The following is a 27,989-nucleotide window of genomic DNA, read 5'->3' on the forward strand; positions in this document are numbered from 1 at the left end:
GTACACAGCATAGAATTAGGGGGTACACTCCATATAACTAGGGGGTACACTCCATATAACTAGGGGGTACACAGCATAGAATTAGGGGGTACACTCCATATAACTAGGGGGTACACTCCATATAACTAGGGGGTACACAGCATAGAATTAGGGGTACACTCCATATAACTAGGGGGTACACAGCATAGAATTAGGGGGTACACTCCATATAACTAGGGGGTACACTCCATATAACTAGGGGGTACACAGCATAGAATTAGGGGGTACACTCCATATAACTAGGGGGTACACTCCATATAACTAGGGGGTACACAGCATAGAATTAGGGGGTACACTCCATATAACTAGGGGGTACACAGCATAGAATTAGGGGGTACACTCCATATAACTAGGGGGTACACTCCATATAACTAGGGGGTACACAGCATAGAATTAGGGGGTACACTCCATATAACTAGGGGGTACACTCCATATAACTAGGGGGTACACAGCATAGAATTAGGGGGTACACTCCATATAATTAGGGGGTACACTCCATACACTTAGCCGGTGCTCCCCTTACTTTCGGGCTTTCCCGCCATGCACCTGTCGTCGTTCTGAGGTGATTAATATGTATAAGCTTGGGTGTGGGCGTGGCCAGTGCTGTTAGGCTGCCGCCGACCAATCAGCGCCGGGTCTGGCTCCTCCCTCTGCTCTCTGCCCGGTGAACTCTCTGTCCCGCTGTCCCTGACAACCTCGCGCCATGGAGCGGAAGATCGCCCGGGAGTTCCGGCACAAGGTGAGCTGTGACGTGTAGTGTGGGGGGTAAACACCGGGGGTGACGTCACGCCTGCACTTTAATAATAATAAGCATCATCATTTTCCAGCGTAGGCCCCGCCCCCTCGAGCATGACGTCATCACACCTGTATCAGTAGAGCAGAGTTATGGTGACCCGAGTCCTGGTCGTTATGTGGTGTCTAAGAGGGCAGGTGTCTGGTATATGGGGGAGGACACCTGCCCAGGACCCCTGTGTCCCCTGCACCCCCTCCCCATCTAGGACCCCTGTGTCCCCTGCACCCCCTCCTCATCTAGGACCCCTGTGTCCCCTGCACCCCCTCCCCATCTGGGACCCCTGTGTCCCCTGCACCCTCCCATCCATCTGATAGCGCCCAAAAGAAGGTTTACTTTTCCCCTGTTATGACTCCTAAACGTGGTACCGGTATACACCGGGGGGGTATATACTGTAGTAGGGCTGCTATATGGCGCATATTGAGAGCTGGTATACACCGCCTGGTATACATCGGGGAAGCTGTACATGAATACTTTGGTCAGGTGTATATACCAGACTGCTGTATGTCGGGGGCAGCTATATTTGGAGTCAGTATATGCCGGGGTAGTATATTTCTAGAGCAGATATACTTCACTTGGTATATATGGGCAGGTTATATATGTCTGTAAGCTAGTATACATTGACCGGGCAGCGATATGTGAAGACAATATACATCAGCTATATATTGGTATATAAGCATCTATATGTGGAGCCAATATCCTAGTATATAGGGGGCAATTATATGTGGAGGCGGTATACATCATACTAGTATATAGTGGGGACAGCTATATGTGGAGGAGGTATACATCATCCTAGTATATATACGGGGCAATTATATGTGGAGGCGGTATACATCATCCTAGTATATATTGAAGACAATGGCTCTCCCCTCTTGTAGGGGCAGATTTGCTATTTAGGAAGCTGGGAAAGCTGAGTAGGAGATCTCGTGGCTGGTGCAGTGGTTATCATCACCCAACTTTCCCAGAGACGGATACACCTCTTCCCGCTCCGCCACACCCGCTCTGTCTCCCGGGGTCACGGGTCAGGTTTAATGAGTTTATTAGGGATCAAGGTCCAATGGGTGAAGGCGAATGGTGACCCCGCCCACAATTAACTCCTTGCAGCCCAGGGCTGAGACAGCCGTGCTCTTCTAAGGCCTTGATTGGCTGCTTTGAGAAGAAGTGACGGAATCAATCAGGACGCAGCTTTCATTTTACCACAGAGGCTGAGAAGTGAAAGCTGTGCTCTGATTGGTCACTTCGGTTGAGGCTTCTTAGGGTGAATTCACACACGACAGATTTAGTTGTGTGAATTTCACCTGCAGAAATCCATAAATGACACCGACACATCCAGACGTATGGAAAATCTACTGCATGTGAACGCAACCTTATGCAGACAGCAACTACAACGTTTAAAAAAAAAACAAAAAAAAAACTCGTTTTATTGAGATATAACAAAACAAACAATGCAATCAGGAAAGTACGTGTACAGAAGAAACAACAACTTTATTAAGATTGTAACAATGTCCCCTAACAACATGGACGACCCCCAGGCCTCGCCTTAGAGCTTATTCACACAACTCATCGGTGAGAGTATCGGGATTACCTCACCCACCTGGTCTCGATTCGGCCATTGAGGTGATCGAGACGGTGAAAAATAATGAATCCCGCACCGATCCATGAAACAGAAGGCCGAGAATTGTCTCATCATGTGAATAGAGCCTTAGGGGTTGTTCCAGCAGTGGGTGGGCCTGTATATACCCCACTGAGGGGTAAAGGGGCAACATACTGTGTGGATTGCTGGGATTTGGGGTAGTACGGGCATTAGGTTGCTCTGTGTATGGGGGTGGGGGCAGTTAGATCTGTATATTGGGGGTCAGGTTGATCTGTATATGGGGGGTTGGGTTGGTCTGTATGGGGGGGTCAGGTTGATCTGTATATTGGGGGTCAGGTTGGTCTGTATGGGGGCTCAGGTTGATCTGTATATTGGGGGGGGTTGGGTTGGTCTGTATGGGGCTCAGGTTGATCTGTATATTGGGGGGGTTGGGTTGGTCTGTATAGGGGCTCAGGTTGATCTGTATATGGGGGGGTTGGGTTGGTCTGTATGGGGGCTCAGGTTGGTCTGTATGGGGGCTCAGGTTGATCTGTATATTGGGGGGTTGGGTTGGTCTGTATGGGGGCTCAGGTTGGTCTGTATATTGGGGGGTCAGGTTGGTCTGTATGGGGGCTCAGGTTGGTCTGTATGAGGGCTCAGGTTGGTCTGTATGGGGGCTCAGGTTGATCTGTATGGGGGCTCAGGTTGATCTGCATATGGGGGGGTTGGGTTGGTCTGTATGGGGGCTCAGGTTGGTCTGTATATTGGGGGGTCAGGTTGGTCTGTATGGGGGCTCAGGTTGGTCTGTATGGGGGCTCAGGTTGATCTGTATATGGGGGGTTGGGTTGGGTTGGTCTGTATGGGGGCTCAGGTTGGTCTGTATGGGGGCTCAGGTTGATCTGTATATTGGGGGGTTGGGTTGGTCTGTATGAGGGCTCTGGTTGGTCTGTATGGGGGCTCAGGTTGATCTGTATATTGGGGGGGTTGGGTTGGTCTGTATGGGGGGGTCAGGTTGGTCTGTATGGGGGCTCAGGTTGGTCTGTATGTGGGGCTGTTGCACCTCAGCAGTGGGTAGCTTACAAGCAATGGGTGATATGACAGCGAGACACTTCATTCTGCTCCATCTGTTTCTGTGTTTCAGGTGGAGAAATACATCGAAAATGAGGCGGAGAAGGATTACCTGTACGATGTGCTGCGCATGTACTACCAGTGAGTGCCCCCATCAGTCATGGCGATATATTGGGGTCTGTACCCCTTCCAGTACCTCACAGAGACAGTGCTGACAGCCTTCTCCAGTATGACGTAGTGCGTTATTATAGCAGGGCAGTAGTTATGAACAAACGGGGGTTGTAGTCCACTTGTGTCCCCACCCCCATTTCCCAGGGGACAGGGGGTGACTGACAATTCGGTGCAGGCAGGGTCCAGCGGCTCTTTGTTTCTGGTCACATGTGACCGCTCTTCTGGCCGGGTCATTGTTCTGTCTATAGCCATGTGAATGGCTCATCTCAGCTCTTCTCATGGAGTGAGGACAGACGAGTGTTCGGCCACCGCAAGTCCCACCACCATGTTATGTTGTAAAAATCTGACCACCCCCGTCATACCAAAGGAAGACCTTTACAATAGTAAATATCTATTTTTCTAGGCCTGGACTGGTCGGCTGTTAGTTTTGTTTTGTCCCTTCACAGGTCCATGAACATTGTAGTGTTTGTGGGAGATCTGAAGCTCGTCATAAGTGACCCGTCCCGCCTGCCCCTCTTTGATGCCATTCGCCCTCTCATCCCACTGAAGCACCAGGTGGAGTATGATCAGCTGACGCCGAAACGTTCCAGGTAAGATGTGCTCAATGATAAGGGATTCAGTGACTGCTGATGATCTCTCCTTACATGGGAGGTCATAGGGCATCTGAAGAGGGTGACCTGTCTTGGTGGTCCTGACATCTCCTATGTCATCTCCAGGAAGCTGAGGGAGGTGAAGCTGGATCGTTTGCACCCTGATGGTCTCGGCCTCAGCGTCAGGGGGGGCCTTGAGTTTAATTGTGGCCTCTACATCTCCCACATCATGAAAGAAGGGCAAGCGGACAACGCCGGTCTGCAGGTGAGGTCACCCTGGACAAGTCTTTTGCTGCAGAAATTGATTGTGGTCCCTAACCCATCCCAGAGGTAGCAGCTGCTTATCCCTGCCATTATATAAATTAATGTGACTGGTCGGTGTGAGGATTTGGTGAATGTTGCCACAGGGGGCGCTCATCTATCTCTTGGGGTGATTGCTGAATAACAGTGCAGCCTGATATAGGGTGGACGACGAAAACTGGAACCCTATGAGGTATGGATGGGAAACATGGACGAGCTGTCACCCACTGAAGTGGTTAGAGTCAGTCAGAACTCCGCGCACACTGACATGAACACAGAAAATTATAATAAGGTCACCCTGCGTCCACACCAGACGTCATCTGGTTTGCCTCTTTGAGGGACGCATAGATTGTGGGTCAAGTATATTCTGATGACATTGTAAACAGAAACAAATACATGGACATTGCCAACAATCTATTAACTGGTAACCATTCGAGACTTTTATGTTCCGGGTCAAGTTAAGGGTAAATAGATTGAACCGCCGGACATGGCCAAAATTAAAAACGTAAAATACGTCTGGAGTAAAGAACTTCTGCAAAGGTGAATGTAAGACGCTGGTGTAGACAACTCCCATCAGACCACACAATGCTGACCTTGTACAATATTAATAGGAGGGGTCCTGGGGTTAGGGGATAAGATGACTGTTCAGTAGTGTCTCCTGCAGCACAGAGGATTGGTAGTCTCACCCTTTGTGTACTGTCCTGTCCCTATACCCTTCGTCTGCATGTTATCCATGGCATGTGCTGAAGGGATTGACTTGGGATCCTCACATGGTCTCATTCCTATCCACTGAAGATCATGTGCAGCTTGTATTGTGCTGCACTATAGTCTCCTGAAGACTTCTTCCCTCTGTGCAGGTTGTATTGTGCTGCACCATAGTCCCCTGCACCTGCAGACTCTCTGCCATGTCTGTGCGGGTTGTATTGTGCTGCACCATAGTCCCCTGCACCTGCAGACTTCTTTCCCCTCTATGCAGGTTATATTGTGCCGCACCATAGTCCCCTGCACCTGCAGACTCTCTGCCATGTCTGTGCAGGTTGTATTGTGCCGCACCATAGTCCCCTGCTCCTGCAGACTCTCTGCCATGTCTGTGCAGGTTGTATTGTGCCGCACCATAGTCCCCTGCTCCTGCAGACTCTCTGCCATGTCTGTGCAGGTTGTATTGTGCTGCACTATAGTCCCCTGCTCCTGCAGACTCTCTGCCATGTCTGTGCAGGTTGTATTGTGCTGCACTATAGTCCCCTGCTCCTGCAGACTCTCTGCCGTGTCTGTGCAGGTTGTATTGTGCTGCACTATAGTCCCCTGCACCTGCAGTCTTCTTTCCCCTCTGTGCAGGTTGTATTGTGCTGCACCATAGTCCCCTGCACCTGCAGACTTCTTTCCCCTCTGTGCAGGTTGTATTGTGCTGCACCATAGTCCCCTGCACCTGCAGACTTCTTTCCCCTCTGTGCAGGTTGTATTGTGCTGCACTATAGTCCCCTGCTCCTGCAGACGTCTTTCCCCTCTGTGCAGGTTGTATTGTGCTGCACCATAGTCCCCTGCACCTGCAGATTTCTTTCTCCTCTGTGCAGGTTGTATTGTGCTGCATCATAGTACCCTGCTCCTGTAGACTCTCTGCCATGTCTGTGCAGGTTGTATTGTGCTGCACTATAGTCCCCTGCACCTGCAGACTCTCTGCCATGTCTGTGCAGGTTGTATTGTGCTGCACTATAGTCCCCTGCACCTGCAGACTCTCTGCCATGTCTCTGCAGATTGTATTGTGCTGCACCATAGTCCCCTGCACCTGCAGACTTCTTTCCCCTCTGTGCAGGTTGTATTGTCCCTATGATGTGTGCATGTGGAGTGCTATGTGGTGTTAGTTACATGGTGCAGACTGGGGCTCTGACCCCACCTGCTGGTTGAGGGGCTTAGTACAAGATACAGTCACTTAGCAGTCAGTGTCTAGGTGTACACTCTCGTATACGCTTTATTTAACCCCTGTGTGATGGTGAAGCAGCGGACGTATAGCGACATACAGTTAGTACATGATTTGGATATAATGGGGTCTAGCTCTGCTCCTTGTTGACCCGTTCAGGCTCACTCTTGGAGTTGGCATAAGTATGATTCATGTCTGCATGGTAATGGGACATTGTCCCTGGATGTAGGGTAATTGTCGCTGTCGGGGGCTTTGTGTCCATACACTGAATGGTTTGTGTTATCACGGTGGCAGAATCTTGTACCGCAGCCGCCCCTCCCCCGCACATCCCCGATACCATCAGCACCATTGTCAATCCTCCTCGCTTTACAGCATACAAAAAAATGGATCAAACTTCTGTCTATTGTGTCTGTCCAGACTCCTGGTGTCAGATTCTAAGGGGCATTGTCTGGGGAGAGACGACATTGAGGAGAAGGGGGCACAAATATACAGGGGGTATACAGGGCTTCAGATCATGCCAACTGCAGTCCTATGTAACAGCACGTATAACACACAGAAATTGTGTAGTAGCTCTCACTTGCAGTCCTATGTAACGATCAGTGTCTGTGTAGTAGATGTCACCGGCAGTCCTATGTAACACCACAGTGATACAGATATAAGTAGTATATAATGCTCTGCTCTGCTACATCTGGGTAGTGTGGTTATGGCGTTAACCCTTTTTCTTCCAGATTGGAGACGAGGTGGTTCGGATTAATGGTTACTCGATCGGTTCGTGCACTCACGAGGAGGTGATCAGTCTCATCCGCACAAAGAAGATAGTGTCCATAAAAGTGAGACGTAAGTTTTGTATAACAGAGATGGCGGTGGGGGCGGCCGGTCTCTCTGCGATGCTGATGTTGTCTCTCTTCTCTTTGCAGATGTCGGGATGATTCCAGTCAAAAGGTGAGGACATGCAGCAAAATGAACACAAACCTGCCACAATCCCACTATGCCCGCACTAGCGCTCTGCCATGCCCCTGCTATGCCTGTACTAATGCTCTGCCATGCACCCACTATGCCCACACTAATGCTCTGCCACGCCACTGCTATGCCTGTACTAATGCTCTGCTATGCACCCACTATGCCCACACTAATGCTCTGCCACACACCCACTATGCCCACACTAATGCTTTGCCACACACCCACTATGCCCACAATAATGCTCTGCCAGGCTCCCACTATGCCCACACTAATGCTCTGCTGTACACCCACTATGCTTGCACTCATGCCCTGCCACGCCCCCATTATTCCCACACTAATGCTCTGCCACGCCCCTGTTATTCCCACACCAATGTTCTGCCACACACCCACTATGCCCGCACTAATGCTCTGCTACTCCATTACAATATGCCACTCTTATGCTCTGCCAATTCCTTACAATATGCCCGCTCTCACACACTACCACTCCCTTACAATATGCCCGCTCTCACACTCTGCCACTCCCCCACTGCTTTCACATTGTGTCACATGAACACAATGCGCGCCTTCATTCTTTCACCCCATCTCTGTACCTGCTGTCGCCCTCTACCACACCCTCACTGTGCCACGCTTACTAGTATTGTATATTGTGTGTTACAGCTCGGCCGAGGATCCTCTGAAATGGCAGTATGCCGACCAGATTGTGTCCGAAACTGAGGTAACTGTGAGAGAGCAGCTCTTAGTAACATGCACCGCCACCGGCCTCCTTCCTATCTCCCATCCTCAGCGACCTTGCGATCGGTCTGACTGGCATCTTCCCTACTGTCCCCTGCCCTCTGTGACTGGCATCCCCGCCCTCTTATGACTGGTGTCTGTCCTATCACCCCACAGGACCCGAGTCCGCCCTGCCTGTAGTGAGAGGCCTGTGGATCCCCTCCATCATTCCAGGGACGGTAATCCGTTTGGGATTAGAGTGGGGCCCCCTCCCATGTTGCAGTGTTGGGTTCCCGGCGCTATCAAACAGGATTTATCGCAGCGCTGGAATGTTCCACAATTATGTTGCCGTCTTCAGCTGTGGGTTTTATTGCCTGAATTCTGAGGACTTGGGGCGTCGGGGCCGATCCTTCACTGCTGCTCTGAAACCCCAGATGGTTAATCCCCCCAGAGCTCGTGCTCGGTAATTGTCGCCTTTGTCTTGTGCCGGCGCCACGAGCCGCAGACGTTATTAATATCAGGTTGTGTGATCCCCTCGGACTCTGCTTAGAGGATCTTGCCAAAAGGGGAGGCTTTGGGGGGTGGGGGGGTTTGATTAGACCTCGAGGGCACAGGCTGAACGTTCTCCCTAAAGAGTGGGGTCCACATTACAGGAGAGAAGAGGTAGGCACCTGGCACTATTAATTACAGCAGGTGGATGCCATAGCCAGAGAACTCACTTATAAAGGGCGCAGTGTGTGTATAATATACCGCCACGTGCCAAGAAAAAGTATTCACCCCCGTCATTCTGTATTGTGTATCCCAGATACTAAAGGATCGACCGTCATTAAACACAAAACCCTTAAAGGGGTATTATGATTATTTTAAAGGGGTTTAGTGTCTCTAAAAGATTGATGAACTATTAATTGGCCCAATCAAAGAACAGCGGGGGTCCAACGCCTGGGACCCCACAGATCAGCTGTTTGGAAGCAACATTGACCCTCCACGAGCGCTGCTTCTGTTTCACAGGCTGTATGATATCAGGTTCATAGTTCACATGGCATGTCTGCAGCTCAGTCAGTCTGTTCACAGTTTTCATAAACCGGCAGAATTTTCTCAGTCTGCAAGATGACGGGAGGATCCAACAAGACCCAACAACATCAAAGCTCCACCATCCCTTCATCCTTCCACCAACCCTTTCCCCTCTCCGGCTGGCTTCCCCTTCCTGCATTTGCTGTATTTTTTCATATAACTGGAGATCTCTAGGCTGGAGATGACTGATCACAATTGATATTGGGTCTGCAGGATGGGAAGAGCAGCGTTGCTGGACTGGCATCCATGGGAGGAAGAGACATTAAGGAGAAGAAGGTGTTCATCAGCCTGGTGGGAACAACAGGCATGGGCTGCAGGTGGGTGTAGCTCCTCGGTGGTAGCCGATTTATCATGTGTCTAGGGGGGCAGGTTCTAGAGATTGAGGAAGAATAATAAGTCGTGTACAAGTGATTTGTAGATGGGGGGCTGGATTAGTACAGCTGATCTGAGAGTTGGAATTGATGACTAGGAGGTTTGGTTTAGTAGATGGTGGAGGTGTTCTGCTTATTACCAACCTTGCGCCTTCTCCTGTTTCGGCAGCATTTCCAGTGGACCCTCCCAGAAACCCGGCATATTTATCAGTAATGTGAAGTCGGGCTCGCTGTCTGCAGAGGTCGGCCTGGAGGTGAGCGTCCACGTCCACGCACTGACTGTATATAGAGCTTCTTGGGTTGGGTAGAGGTCATACACTTTTACAGTTAAAGCATTCCTCAATCATTAAACGCTTTAAAGAACTCAATGGAGTCGGTGATAATAGTAAACTTTGGAAGAATATGCAAATATGTTTCCCAAGATGTAAATAGGGAAACAGAGCCTCTGTATGCTGCCCTCTATGGGAAGCAACCTTGAACATCATGCCCGACTTTCCCACAAGCCTTTGCTGCATTGATGCGGGATTTTGCAAAGTCAGTATCCCAGCTGTGGACGGCGCCGTTTCGATCTGATTGGATCTCATCAGCACAGCCTAGGGAGGACCCTTGGGAACGATTCTGGGCATGGAGAGCTTATAGCAGGGGTAGGGAACGTACGACTCTCCAGCTGTTGCAAAACTACAACTCCCAGCATGCATACTGGCTCTGCTGTTCTTGGAACTCCCATGGAAGTGAATGGAGCATGATGGGAGTTGTAGTTTCACAGCAGCTGGAGAGCCAAAGGTTCCCTACCCCTGGCTTATAGGATGGAGACATCGTTCACACATTATAAAAACAGCGTTGGAGAAGAGACGCCCTGTCAGGTAGTGATGATGGATTTAGTGGCTCATCGTGCTGACAGGTTCCCTTTAATTCACAATTTTTTTTCCCTACAAGTGAATGGGGCTTAAAAATCTAGATTCTGGCAAATCACATCCTATTGGAAACCATGACACAATGAACACCCTGCCCAAGTGTTCCTAGAAAAAAATCCTTCAAATGTTGGTGACTGAGGCACCCAAAAAAGCCCCCTCCCCGATGTCTCCTCCTCTGTAGACCAAACCTGGGGGTTCTGACACGTAATCCAAGTGGTTATAAGTGCTGTCCCCCCTTCCCTTGGTCTCTTCTCCTCATTGACATTGGTTTTCTTCTTCCCATCAGGTCGGTGATCAGATCGTGGAGGTGAATGGCGTGGACTTCAGCAACATCGACCATAAGGAGGTGACTATTATTTGTCTAGCTCACGTCCCTGCCTGCCATGGGGGTAATGTGTCGACATATAGCGGGTGCGTTATGTTAGGGGATATCTTCATGACTCCTGTCATCGTGATTGGTGGTTGTCCCAACTGGAGCACTCCCACCGATCGGCAACACATTCACATTCTGTGGATAAAAGGACGGAATTGAAATAATCTGAATACCCCTTTAAATGTCCTATGTCTCGTCTCTTGTTAATAAGGTTTCATCATTATAGAATCAAAGTGCTTCACTTTCCAGTAGATGCTTCCCTTCATCGCCATAGATCTCTGCTTGCTGTAATATATCCTGCCAGAGTTTTGGCCAGCGATCCGCCCAGAGTTCAGGGCAGGAGAGGGATTTTCTAGGTTCATGCATTGTGTCTAGTCATTGACAGTAAGCAGAGATCTTCACTTTTATTTGAAGTGTTGATGATGCTGAAATGTTAATGGACTGACACGGGGGGGGGGGGGGGAGTGTACCATGGGCATGGAAGGATCTGGGGTGCAGGTCCTCCAAAAGCTAGCCATGATATTCAGAGAATCTGTAAATCCACAGTATTCTGTCTCTGCAGGCCGTGAGAGAGTTGAAGAGCAGCCGGACACTGACGCTGACCATTCTGACCGGGGCGGTGAGTTATTGGGCGTTGTCTATGAGCGGTCGGGTCCTTGTCTTCTGGACATTGACCGTACTGACCAGTGTGGTGAGGTATTGTATGCGGTGTATGGTCAGTAAGGTCCTTGATGTCTTCTGAACACTGACCAGGGTGATGAGACATTAGGTGACATTGTGTATGGCGGGGGCAGTTCATTCCTCTTCCCTTGATAATCACGCATGTCGTCTACAGGGTCGGGAGCTCTTTATGACGGAAGATGAGAAGCTGATAGAGCAGCGGCGCCGGGAGCTGGACCGCCAGGAACTCCTACGCCAGAAGAAACTGGCCATGGAAACGAACAAAATCCTAAAAGAGCAGCAGGAGAAAGAAAAACAGTGAGTGACCTGATAGCAATGACCATGGGCCAGAGGTCGGACCTCACTGATCTTAAAATGAGGGCATGTCTTGATGCTGGGGGGGAGGGGGAGTCCTGCTTTTCCCAGGTAACTGCTTTTCTATGTGTATAGGTTTCTGTTCGAGGGGGTCCCCAAGCAGACTCCCTGAATAATGCAGATGTGAATAAATCCTAACAATATGGCGACTGCAGAGTGACATCTGTGATTGTTCCCCCCACAGGAGGAAGATGGAGATCTCTCAGAAGGTGGCTGAGGAGGAGGAGCGATACCGCAAGGAGATGGAGCTGTACGTGCGCTGCTCACACTTTCCTTGTCTCTTGTTTCATGTGTCCAAATTAGGCGAGGTCATCTCCTGCCCCCAATTATTACTGAGCATCATCTTCAGGGATTCTGCCCCTTCCTCCTCTGTCCTGTCTGTTGTTTGTCCTACTAGCCATCTGACCATTAAAGAGTGTGGGGATGGCCAATTGGCCTCAAATGTTCCCTCCTGATCCCATGTGGCAGTCGGGTCCCTTTTCTCATTGGTTGTGTCTCATCATGACTGGTAGGGGTTAATACATGTCCAGTCTCATCGGTCGGTGTCTCATCTCGGCTGGTAGGGGTTAATGCATGTCCAGTCTCATTGGTCAGTGGGATACCTCTCAGACGGCGCCATTGACTGTAATTTGTTGTCTAGGATCGCATCACAAGAGGAAAAAATTAAGAAAGATTGGGAAGAAGACTGGGAGCAAAAGGAGCCTCCCAAGAGTCCAAAACCTGCACCCCCGAAACAGCGCGCCAGCCCCTCAGCAAAGCACAAAGGTAAGTATATGAAGGATCCCCTGCTGGAGCATTAGTAGGTCTGTGGTTGCAGCTTTGGACTTGACTGGAGTATAAGACACGAACAGAGATTAGTTCTGGGAATTGTTACTACTGCTCTCCGCATCAGTGAGGGTTGTTGGGAGGGATTAGAGGACGCTGTATATGTGGCATGTGGTGCGTCCTGAGCTTTGTGGACGTCCCCTTTAAATCCAGTGATCGTCCTCTTCTGCCAGCTTCTTGTAACCTTCACGGCTGCTTTTTAGGGTGATTCTAGTGCCCATGGTGCCGCATTACAATCTCAGTCAGTGGGGGAGGGGGGGCTCTACGTTCTGCTATTTTTCTTCATTATTTGCCTCTCTCTGTTCTATCACCACCATTTTCTTCCTCCTTTCTTTCTTCAGTTGATGGAAAATCCACGCAAGATGGTGCCAAGACGCAGCACAAGCAGGTTGTTCCCTTCTCATCTCTCCTCCATCTTCTCCCTGTTTCCCGCACACTCTCCTCCATCTTCTCCCTGTTTCCCGCACACTCTCCTCCATCTTCTCCCTGTTTCCCGCACACTCTCCTCCATCTTCTCCCTGTTTCCCGCACACTCTCCTCCTTCCTCTTCCTTTTTCCGGGCGCTCTCCTCCTTCCTTTACCGGATTTTTTCTTCCTTTCTCTCCTCCTTCCCCTCTTCCCCATAGTCTTTCTCTCCTCCTTCCCCTCTTCTCCATCGTCTTTCTCTCCTCTCTTTCCAGTCCTCTCTCCTCCTTCCTTTCCTTGTCTTTCTTTCCCAGATTCTTTCTTCCTTTCTCCTATACGTGTCTCATCCTGACAGCCGCAGTCACATATACACCACTATATTGCCTGTTTTCCCCAGTAGGTCACAGTCTGCTGTTACCTGTAGGTTTCCTCTAAGGGGGTAGAAGTCTGCAGGTGGAGCAGCCTGTGTTGTCTCTATTTCTCTACATGCAGTTTTTTTCTATTGGTGTAACCCTTGTGGTGGTCTACAATGGAGAAGGGCAGTATATATACGGATCATGATCCCCATTATTATGTGGGGGGGGGTGTCCCTGTCAGAAGCCCCCAGTGACAGCCAATCTGGGTCTATAATAGATCTTTCCAGTGCAGTCTGAGTTCTGATTGGCTACTAAGGTCATCCATGCCCCTGGGGCAGTTATATTTGCACCTATGGCTGTTTATTCTCCAATGTGGCATTTGCTGACGATAATGGCGGCCATGATTTTTGGACCTAATAAGGAAAGCAGAGCTACCCTTCCCATGTTCCATTGCTGCCACATCACATCGATCGTCTGCAACATTGAGGATTAACTAGAATCCGAGTGTCACCTTCTTCCATTTTTGCAAACTTTAGCATTTGGATGGTTTTATCGCTATGAAGGGAAGTTTCCAACTCTGCGGAAGGTAAGACGTGTGTCGCGTGTCGTGTCTGCATGTGACGGTCATGTCTCCCATCTCACGCTCTGCGTGCAGCAGCGACAACCTGCCGATTCCAGAATACAGCGCTGTAAGTGATGTCTCCAAATTTTGCTGCCAATTGTCAGACCATTCCTGCAGCTCAGTGCAAACAAGGTCTAGTGATCAAAAGATGCCCAGGCCATGAGAAAGCAAAGCTGTCCCTATCCATGACACATCCAGACCCTGAGCCCCCTCCACCAGTCTTCAGAGTTGGTAGGAGGTGTCAGATCGGTCTTCTTGTTCCCCTTTTCTTGTGAAACATCTTGGTGGTCTCATGTAAAATTGTGATGATCACCAGTGTCTTTGTAATCGTGGGTACATGGACAGAGGTCTTGTGGCTTGTAGAGTCTTCTATGAGTTTTTTCAATTGGAGATCTTTCTCACCTCTTTCAGGGTTCCTCATTGTGCTCTTAGGATGATCTTCACAGATCCTATGCAGAGCAGCTCAGTCCTGAGTATCGTCCGTTTGATAACCATGGATTGCTGTGCACCCAGGTCTTTTGCCTTTGTAGCTTTGTCCAGTCAGCAAGTCTTCTGAAATCTTTTGATAGTTGTCTTTTGGCCAGTCTTTCTTAAGCAGAACAGATTTGTCAGTAACCAAGCTTTATGTGTCTTAAATTAATGGGTAAAGTCACTGTCACCATGCGCTTCACCTCGCTCCTCCTTCACTGACATCTTCTGCCCATTAGTGCTTAGACTAGTCATTACAACAGGGGTCACATATCATATGATCTGCAGCGTGCGCCTTCTTGCAGTGTCGTGTGATCCACTGCGTGTTCCTTCTGTGTTCCATAATTTGCGACGTGGGCCTCTGCGGTGTGATCTGTGGCACGTGGCTCATCTGTGTGATTTATGGCACTGACCTCCTCTGTGTGACCTGTGGCATGAGTCTCCTCTGTGTCTATTGTGTGATCTGTGGCACGCGCCGCCTCTGTGTGATCTGTGGCACGCGCCTCCTCTGTGCGTGTTGTCTGATCTTTGGCACGTGCCTCCTATGTGTGATCTGTGGCACGTGGCTAATCTGTGTGATCTGTGGCATGTGCCTACGCTATGTGATCTGTGGCACGCGCCTCCTCTGTGCGTGTTGTCTGATCTGTGGCACGTGCCTCCTATGTGTGATCTGTGGCACGTGGCTAATCTGTGTGATCTGTGGCACGTGGCTAATCTGTGTGATCTGTGGTACGCGCCTCCTATGTGTGATCTGTGGCACTCGCCTACGCTGTGTGAACTGTGGCACATGGCTACTCTGTGTGCTGTGTGATCTGTGGCACGTGCCTCTACTGTGTGACCTGGGGCATGAGACTCCTCTGTGTGTTGTGTGATCTGTGGCATGAGCGTCCTCTGTGTGTTGTGTGATATGTGTCCACGTTCTGTCTCGTTTATCCCCTTCCACCAGAAAGGAAAAGATCGTAAGAAATCCAAAATGGAGAGTCTGTATGAGCAGAAGAAGAGTAAGAAGGAGGTGGAGTTTGAGCAGAAATTGGCCAAAGAGAAGGAGGAGATGCTGGAGAAGGAGAAGCAGCTGAAGATCAGTCGTCTGGTGCAGGAGGTAATGGAACCATGATGGAGTCCATGGTCACTGTATCCTCTATATACTGAGGAGCGAGTACCTGGTCAGTGTGTCCTCTATATACTGAGGAGTCAGTATGTGGTCAGTGTGTCCGCTATATACTGAGGAGCGAGTACGTGGTCAGTGTGTCCTCTATATACTAAGAGGCGAGTACGTGGTCAGTGTGTCCTCTATATACTAAGAGGCGAGTACGTGGTCAGTGTGTCATCTATATACTAAGGAGCGAGTACGTGGTCAGTGTGTCATCTATATACTAAGGAGCGAGTACCTGGTCAGTGTGTCCTCTATATACTGAGGAGTCAATATGTGGTCAGTGTGTCCTCTGTATACAGAGGAGCGAGTACGTGGTCAGTGTGTCATCTATATACTAAGTAGCGAGTACGTGGTCAGTGTGTCCTCTATATACTAAGGAGCGAGTACATGGTCAGTGTATCCTCTATATACTGAGGAGTGACTACGTGGTCAGTGTGGGGCTGGCGAATCACCAGGTTCTCATTTCCTTACTTTCTGTACCAGGTCTCTGAGACAGAGCGGGAAGATCTGGAAGAGTCTGAGAAGGTTCAGCACTGGGTGGAGAGACTCTGCCAGACCCGACTGGAGCAAATCTCCAACGCTGAGGGCGATGCCCATGAGGTATGTGATGTGTATGTGTATAAGGAAAAATACCACATTTCTAGCCAGTGGATATGACTAGGCCTGACGAAGAGGCCTAAGCAGCCACGAAAGCTTGAAATCTGTCATCATTTTAGTTAGCCATTAAAAAAGGAATCAACTACTGAAGACTCTGAATTTTTTATGTGTGTAATATTAGTATATAATAATAGTATATATGTTTGTATCATGTCTGTATATAGATATATATTATATGTATTGTGTATATATGTGTAGGTACACTGTGTGTATAGGATTTGTATTGTTTATGTGTATAGGGTATATATTATGTTGAGTGTATATAACTTTGCCGCCGCACTCATATACTGTTTGTTGCTTTGACCAGGGTGCGGGGGCAGGAGGACGTCCGCCTGTTACTGCTTCTCCTCCTCCTCCTCCTGCCGTTCCAGCTGCCGGCACCGTGCGCAGATTTGTTGGCGGCCTTCAGCTTCACACCACAGATCTGGATGACGTTCATTTAGGGGACACCGGCCGCCCTGTTAAACGCCCAGCTCCTCCTCCTCCATTACCGCCTTCATTCCTGATGTCTACCGCTACCCCCCACAAGGCTCCATCTCCCAACATCACCATGATGAGGAGGAGCGCTCCCCCAGTGCCAACGCTCTCCTCCAGGACTTCTCCAATCCAGCCAACATGGATGCACCTGCCCTCTCCTGCAGCTCCACCTCCAGTGCCACCGCCATCACCGCGGCCGCCACCGCCCTTCACTGAGGAGCTAAAAACCTACCGAGGAAGGAGAGCCCTCAGGTCTTCTAACCCTGAACCAGTCTACCCCCCCAGCCCCAAGGTCAGTATTGCCTATCAGTGCTGTGGGTGAGCTATGTGCTGGCCGTACGAGAAGACGAAGGAGGAAGATCAATCATTACGAAGGGTGAATGAGAGGATCATGTGGACTCAAGTGGAAGAAATGGCGCAGAAAGTCCCGTGTGTGACATAGGAGTGTGTGGTAGTGTGCCGCATGGTGTCATACAAGTAGTGTGAGGAGTGTGCGAGTACGTTGTGTGTAAGTAAGTAGTCTATGATGTAAGTACTGCTTCGGTTTTCTTATGTCTGACTCTGCAGGTCGTCAGAAACACTTCAAATGTCAGTAAAATCTCCTCAACGTCGTCCAACAATCCTCTGGTATGTGTGGGCTGGCGGCCATGTTGTAGGGTGCAGTGGTGTGCAGTGTCTTTGGGGTGGGATTTCTCACATTTCTTCCCTTTGTTGCTGCTTGCACTGCAGCAGTTGGCTCCGAGTCCTCCCACCCAGCGCCGGCCGGTTGTGCCCATCCCCTCTAAACCCGTCATGTTACCCCCAGATGCCAACTTCATTCTCCGATTAGCGGTGAAGCCAGATCCCCTGGTGAGTTCCTTCGCCACATGGGGGCAGTCAGGCTGTGTTTATTGTCATCGGGTGGGTGATAAACAGATTGGCGCACACGAGGCGGGGCCACGATACTGAAAGCAGGCGGCGGGCGGTCAGTGGTGCTGGTAAGGGGGTGGGTGGTGATGTCCTCTCCATAGACATAGAGGAAACAAAACGGAGACTGTGACCCTAATAAGTCTCTCTCTGCAGCAACCGGAGATGTTGAAGCGAATGGTCGTCTACAACTCGTCCTTCAGATCTAATAAGAGACAAGTAACACCTCTGGGTGCTGTGACCTTTCACTTCTGTCCTCTGCGTGCCGTGACCCCTCACCTCTGGATGCTCTGATCCCTCCTCTATGTCCTCTCGGTGCCCTGTCTGTCATTTGGGTGCCGTGCCCCTTGTCCTGTCTGTCACTTGGGTGCCGTGCCCCTTGTCCTGTCTGCCACTTGGGTGCTGTGACCCTTGCCCTGTCTATCACTTGGGTGCCATGACCCTTGCCCTGTCTGTCACTTGGGTGCCATGACCCTTGTCCTGTCTGCCACTTGGGTTCTGTGACCCTTGCCTTGTCTGTCACTTGAGTGCTGTGCCCCTTGTCCTGTCTGTCACTTGGTTGCTGTGACCCTTGCCCTGTCTGTCACTTGGGTGCTGTGACTCTTATCCTTTGTCTATCATGTGATTGCTTTGACTTGCGCCACCTGTTGGACTCCTCTAGTAAATCCCTTAATGGAAATAAATGCTGAAAATTGCCGCAGGGGTAAGTGGTGGAGCCCACAGCGCCCAATCAGAGATCAGCTTTCATTTCTAAACTGCACTGGCAAGATGAACCGTGGACTCTCATTGGCTGTTTTGGGTGTTGCGGCCACATCACTAAGATTTGGGGTGCTGAGTATACTCCATGCCCCTCCCCCCATTATCATGCTGTGACGTGGCTGTCAGGCGTTTGGTGTTCTCCTTTCCCCATCTCCAGATATCCCAAACTAACTATGGCTTGTCTATTTATTGAGGGATTTCAGAAATACGTGGATGACTTTGACCCCTACACCATGGTAAGTGCCAGAGACCCCTCTAATATGGTATATTCCTTGGGCTGTGGTCACATGGCTCAGCCTGACCCATCATACACACGTCCCCGGTCTGTCTCGGGCCCCTCACTTGCTAGCGTATTATTTATCCGTCTCTCTTCGGTCTCTCTCAGTTCACCGCGGATCAGATCGCAGGGAAGGACGTCCGACAACTAAGGATAAAAAAGGTGAACTGACAAATCTCTGCTAATCCAAAACTACTTTGTACTTTGATATATATAAAATATACACACCTGCACTGTATGGCCACTTTATTAGAGACCCCTACCCTTATATATAATCTCTCTACAAGACTTTCTAAGAATCGGGGATCACCCAGAAGAGCATGTGTTTGGTCAGACACTGATGCTGGGCATAGAGAGGACTGGCTCACTATTTCCATTCTAGTTCATCCCTTGGGCATTAGATGGGGTTGAGGTCAGGACTCTGCGCGGACAGTCAGGTTCTTTCACACCAAACCCCCCCAACCATACTGAACAGAAACCTTTATTAGGAAGTGTCATTATAACATCATTACATTATAGTGATTGATTTTCATCTCGCACAGGAGGGGGCGCTGGACATGGCAGTGGAAGGCGGCATTGAGTCTCCAATTGGGAAAATCGTAGTGTCAGCGATATACGATGGGGGCGCCGCTGACAATCACGGTGCGTCACATGATGTCTCCGTATATGAGGGAATGTGTGGTTATCCTTTTACCCTGGAGCCTCTTGTTTGTAGAGTTTAGGGGCTTTGCAGCCGGGAAGGGCCATTGTCTCCATATATATCTGCAGCGGGGAGGGGTCGGTGTCTCCATATATATCTGCAGCGGGGAAGGGTCGGTGTCTCCATATATATCTGCAGCGGGGAGGGGCCCAGTGTCTCCATATATATCTGCAGCGGGGAGGGGCCGGTGTCTCCATATATATATCTGCAGCGGGGAGGGGTCGGTGTCTCCATATATATCTGCAGCGGGGAGGGGCCGGTGTCTCCATATATATCTGCAGCGGGGAGGGGCCGGTGTCTCCATATATATCTGCAGCGGGGAGGGGTCGGTGTCTCCATATATATCTGCAGCGGGGAGGGGCCGGTGTCTCCATATATATCTGCAGCGGGGAGGGGCCGGTGTCTCCATATATATCTGCAGCGGGGAGGGGTCGGTGTCTCCATATATATCTGCAGCGGGGAGGGGCCGGTGTCTCCATATATATCTGCACCCGGGAGGGGTCAGTGCCTCCATATATATCTGCAGAGGGGAGGGGCCGGTGTCTCCATATATATCTGCAGAGGGGAGGGGCCAATGTCTCCATATATATCTGCAGCGGGGAGGGGCCGGTGTCTCCATATATATCTGCAGAGGGGAGGGGCCGGTGTCTCCATATATATCTGCAGCGGGGAGGGGTCGGTGCCTCCATATATCTCTGTAGTGGGGAGGGGTCATTGTCTCCATCTATATCTGCAGCGGGGAGGGGCCGGTGTCTCCATATATATCTGCAGCGGGGAGGGGTCGGTGTCTCCATATATATCTGTAGCGGGGAGGGGTCAGTGTCTCCATCTATATGGGATCATGTTGGGTTTATTCTGTCTGACGCGTCTGTTTCTCCCATAGGGGGTATTGTGCGAGGGGACGAGATCCTGGCCGTGAACGGGAAGATTCTGACTGATGTGACTTTAGCAGAAGCGCAGAGCACGCTATCCAGAGCCTGGAGCGCCGGGGGGGTGAGTGCAGCTCTGGGGTGGGGTAAAACCAGTTCTGCAGGGCGCGTTCTCATAGACGTCCGCCACCGGTCACTCATCATCATCATCTCTTCACAGGACTGGATTGACCTGGTTATAGCCGTTTCTCCACCAAAGGAATACGATGATGACGTGTAAGTTGCTGCTGTCCCTTAATCATGACAAAGATGGCTGCCACCGCCAGGATCCATCTTCCCAAGAGTGTGGCGCCATCTCAAGACAGGGAACACTTGATGGATCTATATAGAGGTGTTATCTGCCATTGTAATCCTGCCCTCGTTACGTTTACATGGCACAATTTGTACACGCTGAATAATTCAGCTTCAGGAATCTTTCAGTAATTTCCACCTTTACACGAGTTTTTTATCCCACCTTGTCATAAAGCTTCATATAATGTAATATAATGAGGTGTCCCCTCCTATGATGGGCCCCCCATATGTGGCTCCAGAATCCACCATCTACTCTGCAGATGACATTACATAGGGCCAGTTGTATGACCTGCCTGTAGTCTCCCCAAATCTTCCCAAGACCCACTTCCCAGTATCCCCAGGTTTAGGCTGTTATTTCCAATGGAGTGCGCCCCCTGGTGACCTCGCCGTATTCTCTTGTCCAGTGAATCCGACACCATCGAGCAGTTTGGGAACAATTACTCTGCCTATAGACGAGGCTTCTTGATGCAGCTGCCATGACAGTCAGGTGACCTTGTGCTCGTGTGACGCTGCGGACGGTTCTCTGGACGGCTGCCCCCCTTATCAATAGTAATAAATCTGCACAATCCGATGTCCTTGGAAGGGTTAAAGTTAGAAAATGAGTTGATCAGATGGATCTGCCCCTATTATGCCCCCTAGTGTTATAATACTGTATTGTTATCACACAGAATGCACCCCAGGACCGGACTATAGGTCACGCTGTACCCTCTGACTCAGGGGTAGGGAACCTTCGGCTCTCCAGCTGCTGTGAAACTACAACTCCCATCATGCTCCATTCACTTCCATGGGAGTTCTAAGAACAGCAGAACAGGTATGCATGCTGGGAGTTGTAGTTTTGCAACAGCTGGAGAGCCGTACGTTCCCTACCCCTGCTCTGACTGTTTGGTGGAAGTCGCTGCACAGGTGTCTATAGAGAGCGCTGTATGAAAGTGCTTCGGTCATGTATAGAAACACTATACGCAATGACTGCGCAGTCACATTGTTAGGTGCTATATTCACACCCAGCACTGGAGATTGCAGTGACGTGTATGCAGTCCAATGGAGAAGAACCTGCACAGCACAGTGTGAACAAGGCCTGAGAGGGTCGGAGGATCTATCACCCTTGATTGCATTGGCAGGACAAGTAGTGGTGTTAGACAAAATAACACAAACCTCCCTGTTTTCCCATAGTCAGGTCTCCGTCTTCCTGACATCATCAGCAACACCCTGTAAACATAGGGGTGTCTGTATTATTATTATGTCAAACCTCTGTATATAACCCATGGACACCTCACTGCGTCGTATGACATAGCTGCAGTACCTATACTAAGCCACCAGAGGGCACCACACTGCCAATACCATTCTAAAAAGTGGCCTATTACACAGAGAAGAGCAGAGGGGTATACCAATCCTTTATATACAGAGCGGAGGGGTACACTGCCCCGTATATACACAGGGGAAGGGTACACTGCCCCATATATACACAGGGGAAGGGCACACTGACCCCATATATACACAGTGGAAGGGCACACTGACCCCATATATACACAGTGGAAGGGTACACAGACCTCTCATATACAGAGCAGTACGTTAGGGGCAGTGCAGTACACTGACCCTACTATACAGAGCGGAGCAATAACCTGACCCCTTATATGCAGAGCAGGGGACTACATTGACCTGTTATACACTGTGGTGGTTTTTGTATGGGTTATAGAGGATCTGATCCCGGTATCTACACCCGGCTACTCCTACTTGATCCCCTCCTTTCCCCCCTGATCTATTTGCAGTGTAACCTTCAGACGCGCTATACATAGAATATACGTCTCACGCGACAGCAGCGTATAGCCATGTCAGCTGACCAGAGGGGGGAGCACAAAACTGTGACAGGTAGAGACTCTATAACCTGATCACCAGAGAGTATCCCATCCAAGAGCCCCAACTGGAGGCATTGACCCCTGGATATCACTGCTAGATATTGGACAAAATAGAGGAGTTGAGAGGCGTCAAAGCCGCGCCACGTATGTACCAGAGTCAATTCGTAATCACAGTAATAAATCTGGGCCGCCGTCCATATGAAAACCCCTATACTGTGACTCTACGTATGACGGCAGACAGACCCCGGATTATCCTGACCTGTACTATTCTAAATCGAGTGAGGCCTGCACTATGGGTTGGTGGTCCTAAGGAGTTGGCCCCTTCTGAACTACCATAGAATAAGAGGAAGATGCCGGAGAGCCTGTGGCTATAGGGGAGCAGATACAAGTTAGGATTACGTCACTGGTACCCTATAGTCAACCTGAAAAGGGTCCATGTGACGGAGAACTTCAGAATCCCCTTCAGGGGAGCTTAGATATACATTGTATACAGTGGCTGACTGGTGGTGTTTGGGGGGCAGTAGTGAGTCATAGAAGACATGACCTATTCCTAATCCCTCTCTTCTCACCTAGACCACCATCCCTCCAATTTGTGGGGGTACAAAACTGTAGGACTGATATTCCTCATCTTCCCGCTCCAATCCCATCTCGATCTGTTGGAATTTAAGGCGTAGTAGTTGGCACTGCCAGTGTAGGATTGAGGCACCAGGCAGAGGGACATCAGGGATTGGGCTCAGCATGAAGCATAGATACAATGACCATATGTGGAGGAAAAACATCAGGGATTGATACCTGCATAAAGGAGAGAAACAATGACAGTATGTAGAGCAAGGACATCAGGGATTGTCCGGCAAGGATCGCCCCAATGGCCACGTATGGATCAAAGACATTGGGGATTGTGGTCCGCTTCAAGGATAGTCACAATAACCATATATGATGGAAGGATATCAAGGATTGCGCTCAGCATGAAGCATGGCTACAATGACCTATGTCCAACATACTTGAGCAATCTTTGAGGTTCCGGGAGGACAGAACAGACTACATGTCGCTTCTTCTGACCACAGATATTACGACCACATTGTGCTTTTCAACCTTCATTGCACCATAAGAATCTTACTAACCTGGAATAGATGGCACTGCCAGTGTAGGATTGAGGCGTTGCAGAGAGCTCCGCATGGAGGATAGCCGCAATGATCGTATGAGGAAGAAGGACATCAGGGATTGTGCTCAGAATGATGCGCGGCCACAGGAAAGATATCAGGGATTGTTCTGAAGATGAAGGAAAGTCACAATGACGGTATATGGAGGAAGGACATCAGAGATTGAGCTGAGCATGAACCATGTCCACAATGACTGTATTTGTAGGAAGGACGTCGGGGATCATGCTCGGGAGGAAGGATAAGCCCCAATGACTGTACTTGACCAATCTTTGAGGTTCAGTGAGAACAGACTAGATGGCTCTTTCGTATGGTCACTTGTCACTTCTGACCTCAAAAGTGATGATCCCGATGAGGTTTTTAAGCCCTGGAATAGATGGCAACTACCTTGATGTGAAAAGTGACGCAACAACCATACTAATGGCCGATTAGGCACAGCGTGGACGCCATCATGTTCTCCAGTCACCATGGAAACAATTCTAACAAGAAAATTAACAAGTAAATGTGCAACAAAATGACAATTAATGACTAAAAATAAACCTCTTACAGGTAGAGGCCACCAGTCTTATTGTAATAGGTAGAGGACACTAGTCTTATTGTAATAGGTAGAGGCCACCAGTCTTATTGGAATAGGTAGAGGCCACTAGTCTTATTGTAATAGGTAGAGGACACTAGTCTTATTGGAATAGGTAGAGGCCACCAGTCTTATTGGAATAGGTAGAGGCCACCAGTCTTATTGGAATAGGTAGAGGACACTAGTCTTATTGGTATAGGTAGAGGACACTAGTCTTATTGGTATAGGTAGAGGACACTAGTCTTATTGGTATAGGTAGAGGACACTAGTCTTATTGGAATAGGTAGAGGCCGCCAGTCTTATCGGAATAGGTAGAGGCCGCCAGTCTTATCGGAATAGGTAGAGGCCACCAGTCTTATCGGTATAGGTAGAGGCCACCAGTCTTATTGGAATAGGTAGAGGCCACCAGTCTTATTGGTATAGGTAGAGGCCACCAGTCTTATTGGAATAGGTAGAGGCCACCAGTCTTATTGGTATAGGTAGAGGCCACCAGTCTTATTGGTATAGGTAGAGGCCACCAGTCTTATCGGTATAGGTAGAGGCCACCAGTCTTATTGGAATAGGTAGAGGCCACCAGTCTTATTGGTATAGGTAGAGGCCACCAGTCTTATTGGTATAGGTAGAGGCCACCAGTCTTATTGGAATAGGTAGAGGCCACCAGTCTTATTGGTATAGGTAGAGGCCACCAGTCTTATTGGTATAGGTAGAGGCCACCAGTCTTATTGGTATAGGTAGAGGCCACCAGTCTTATCGGTATAGGTAGAGGCCACCAGTCTTATCGGTATAGGTAGAGGCCACCAGTCTTATCGGTATAGGTAGAGGCCACCAGTCTTATCGGTATAGGTAGAGGCCACCAGTCTTATCGGTATAGGTAGAGGACACCAGTCTTATCGGAATAGGTAGAGGCCACCAGTCTTATCGGTATAGGTAGAGGCCACCAGTCTTATCGGTATAGGTAGAGGCCACCAGTCTTATCGGAATAGGTAGAGGCCACCAGTCTTATCGGAATAGGTAGAGGCCACCAGTCTTATCGGTATAGGTAGAGGCCACCAGTCTTATCGGTATAGCTAGAGGCCACCAGTCTTATCGGTATAGCTAGAGGCCACCAGTCTTATCGGTATAGGTAGAGGCCACCAGTCTTATCGGTATAGGTAGAGGCCACCAGTCTTATTGGTATAGCTAGAGGCCACCAGTCTTATTGGTATAGGTAGAGGCCACCAGTCTTATTGGTATAGGTAGAGGCCACCAGTCTTATTGGTATAGGTAGAGGCCACCAGTCTTATTGGTATAGGTAGAGGCCACCAGTCTTATTGGTATAGCTAGAGGCCACCAGTCTTATTGGTATAGCTAGAGGCCACCAGTCTTATTGGTATAGGTAGAGGCCACCAGTCTTATTGGAATAGGTAGAGGCCACCAGTCTTCTTGGCATAGACAGATGGCCTCTTAGGTATAAGTAGAGGCCATCAGTCTTATTGCTCTGTTTTTGATGCATTAGAATGGATTATCCATTTTGCCTCCTTCTAGAAATTGGTTCAGACTGAACTGGAATCAACCCAAATTTTTCAAAGGTTTTTGGGCTTGACCTGGGGAAGGGGGCGGAAATATAATCAACACTTGTAATCAGCTGTGGGCTCGCTCGGGGTCCTTTTTGGATGGTAATCTGAACTGGGGGACAACTGAGGCCTGACATTGGGCCTGAGGAGGCTAGAAGACCACTGAAGAGGACCCCCCTGAGGGACCCCAGGAGAGCAGATGCAGGGTTGGGTTTATCATGTTTCCCCATCTTTCCTTATTATACTATGATTTCTGAAGGCAAACCCAGAAATAGTTGGCAGAACAAATCTCTTCCTTCTTCTTTGGGATTACTTTACTTCTTCATCCTTCATTCCTGGGGTTTATTACCCGTTATATACCTACAAACCTTAATACCTTGAGTTCGCCATGACATCTGTGTCTGGTGGTGTATCAGGCATGGAAACGCTTTGTTCTAAACATCTGGATGTAGAAGCTCCAAATGGGCAAAAGACGATGTGTACCACGACTTGTCTTCAGCTGATACATAGATTTACTTTATAGGATCAGCCACCGAGGTTTCATATCTTTGCCTGTAGGTTCCAGTTGCAGAAATCTCAATGGCAGCTGACCATGTCATTGTGTGATCACATGGCTGCTCGGTGATGTTCTTGTCACATAGGACTCCCCTTATTGGTCACCACAATGGTTTATGATGTGGCCTTGATGGTGTACAAGTGGTTGTGACGTGGGTGCTCAACCCCTTCATTGACCTGGTGGGCTACAGGTGCTTATGACGTGGGCACTCAACTCCTAAATTACCCTGGTGTTCTACAGATGATGGCGACATGTTTGCTCCAACCCTATATTGTCCTGGTGTTCTGCAAGTGCCCTGGTTGTGAGCGCTGGGTGGGGCATTATCCATTCATGTGAGTAGGAGTGGCTTATCTTCAGTATGTGGTCAGTGTCGTGGCCATATCCAGGACAAGCAACATGGGAAAATTCAAGGATTTGTCATGTTTCCAATCCGCCATTTACCCCATATAATCATTTCCAGAACTGGAAAATATATAATTTTACCCAAAGATTATTGCAGTTTCCATGAACTATATTTCTATTCTTAATCTTCTATGTTCTCAGGCAGTAACTGGGAACCATTAACCCTTTCCCACCGCCATTATTCAATAATGATCCGCAGGCAAATCTGTACAAGTCGTCCAAAGAACTGACTGCCCCTTGCATGGTTTACCCTTCTTGTGTATGGACATGAATTGCGCTGTACTATATATACATGATCACGGTGTATTGCTCCGCTATATTGACGTATATGGACATGCACTGACCTGTATATACATGATCTCAATGATCGTGCTGCCTGTTTTCTGTGTGCTGCTTAGACGCATGGAAGAAACGCGTTGCGCTGCCTGTTCGGTGCCCTGCTCAGATACATTGACAAAACATACTGCACTGCCTTTTTTCCTTAAAGATAAATTACATTGCAATTTCTGTTCTCTGTGTGCTGCTCTAACACTTGGGTAAAACGTGTTGTTTTGCCCCTTTCTGTGTACTGGTGACATATAGTGCTTTGGATACCTGTTAGGTATGTAATGTGGTTGATTTGTAACCTGTCAAAGTGTTCTTAACGAAGCCTACTGGAACTAAATCCATTCTGTGTCTTATGTTGGTTTTTTTTTCTAGGACATTATTTTAAAGGAAGAAATTACCTGAAAAACAGGGATCTTTGCCCCAGACATTACCAGAAGAACCCAGAGATCTCTGCCCCAGACATTACCAGAAGCACAGAGTAAACTCTTCTCTAGACATTACCAGAAGAACACAGAGATCTCTGCTCAAGACATCACCAGAAGAACAGAGTAAACTGTACTCTAGACATTACCAGAAGAACGCAGAGATCTCTGCCCAAGACATCACCTGAAGATCAGAGTAAACTTGTCTCCCAACATCCCAGAAGACAACAGATCTCTGCTCCAGACATTGGAAGAACATCACAGAGATCTCTGCTCCAGACTTCACCAGAAGAACAGAGTAAACTCTTCTCCAGACATTACCAGGAGAACACAGATATATGGTCCAGACATTACCAGAAGAACGCTGGACTATTCTAATACTGGGACTGGGGCTGTGCCGCTCCTTCTTTTTATTGGCTTTTGAGTAATAAAAAAATAT

General features: G+C 49.1%; 1 protein-coding gene across 4 annotated transcripts; it reads left to right on the top strand.

Annotated features, from left to right (window-relative positions):
* Positions 1–673: 673 nt before the first annotated feature.
* USH1C (USH1 protein network component harmonin) lies at positions 674–27,961 on the top strand. 4 transcript variants are annotated; one of them, XM_075280922.1, is made up of 27 exons: positions 674–778; positions 3,544–3,611; positions 4,088–4,231; positions 4,358–4,496; positions 7,175–7,283; positions 7,364–7,388; positions 8,064–8,121; positions 9,402–9,505; positions 9,729–9,813; positions 10,760–10,819; positions 11,409–11,465; positions 11,682–11,824; positions 12,066–12,131; positions 12,522–12,646; positions 14,004–14,053; positions 15,504–15,656; positions 16,194–16,310; positions 16,675–17,136; positions 17,412–17,471; positions 17,574–17,693; positions 17,907–17,969; positions 18,704–18,745; positions 18,895–18,948; positions 19,329–19,428; positions 20,370–20,479; positions 20,576–20,631; positions 21,111–21,188. In XM_075280922.1, exons 1-27 carry the CDS (start codon positions 743–745, stop codon positions 21,184–21,186), a joined length of 2,682 nt encoding a protein of 893 aa, XP_075137023.1. In that variant the 5' UTR covers positions 674–742; the 3' UTR covers positions 21,187–21,188. The 4 variants fall into 4 exon arrangements, with proteins under 4 accessions (XP_075137023.1, XP_075137020.1, XP_075137021.1 ...); XM_075280919.1 differs by lacking the exons at positions 14,004–14,053; positions 15,504–15,656; positions 16,194–16,310; ... (2 more) ...; positions 17,574–17,693; positions 17,907–17,969 and adding exons at positions 13,048–13,094; positions 27,501–27,961 and having other exon boundaries at positions 21,111–21,193; XM_075280920.1 differs by lacking the exons at positions 14,004–14,053; positions 15,504–15,656; positions 16,194–16,310; ... (2 more) ...; positions 17,574–17,693; positions 17,907–17,969 and adding exons at positions 13,048–13,094; positions 27,501–27,961 and having other exon boundaries at positions 18,713–18,745; positions 21,111–21,193.
* Positions 27,962–27,989: the final 28 nt, after the last annotated feature.

The sequence above is a fragment of the Leptodactylus fuscus genome, chromosome 7 (assembly GCF_031893055.1).
Source record: "Leptodactylus fuscus isolate aLepFus1 chromosome 7, aLepFus1.hap2, whole genome shotgun sequence".
In the NCBI taxonomy this organism is placed as follows: domain Eukaryota; kingdom Metazoa; phylum Chordata; class Amphibia; order Anura; family Leptodactylidae; genus Leptodactylus; species Leptodactylus fuscus.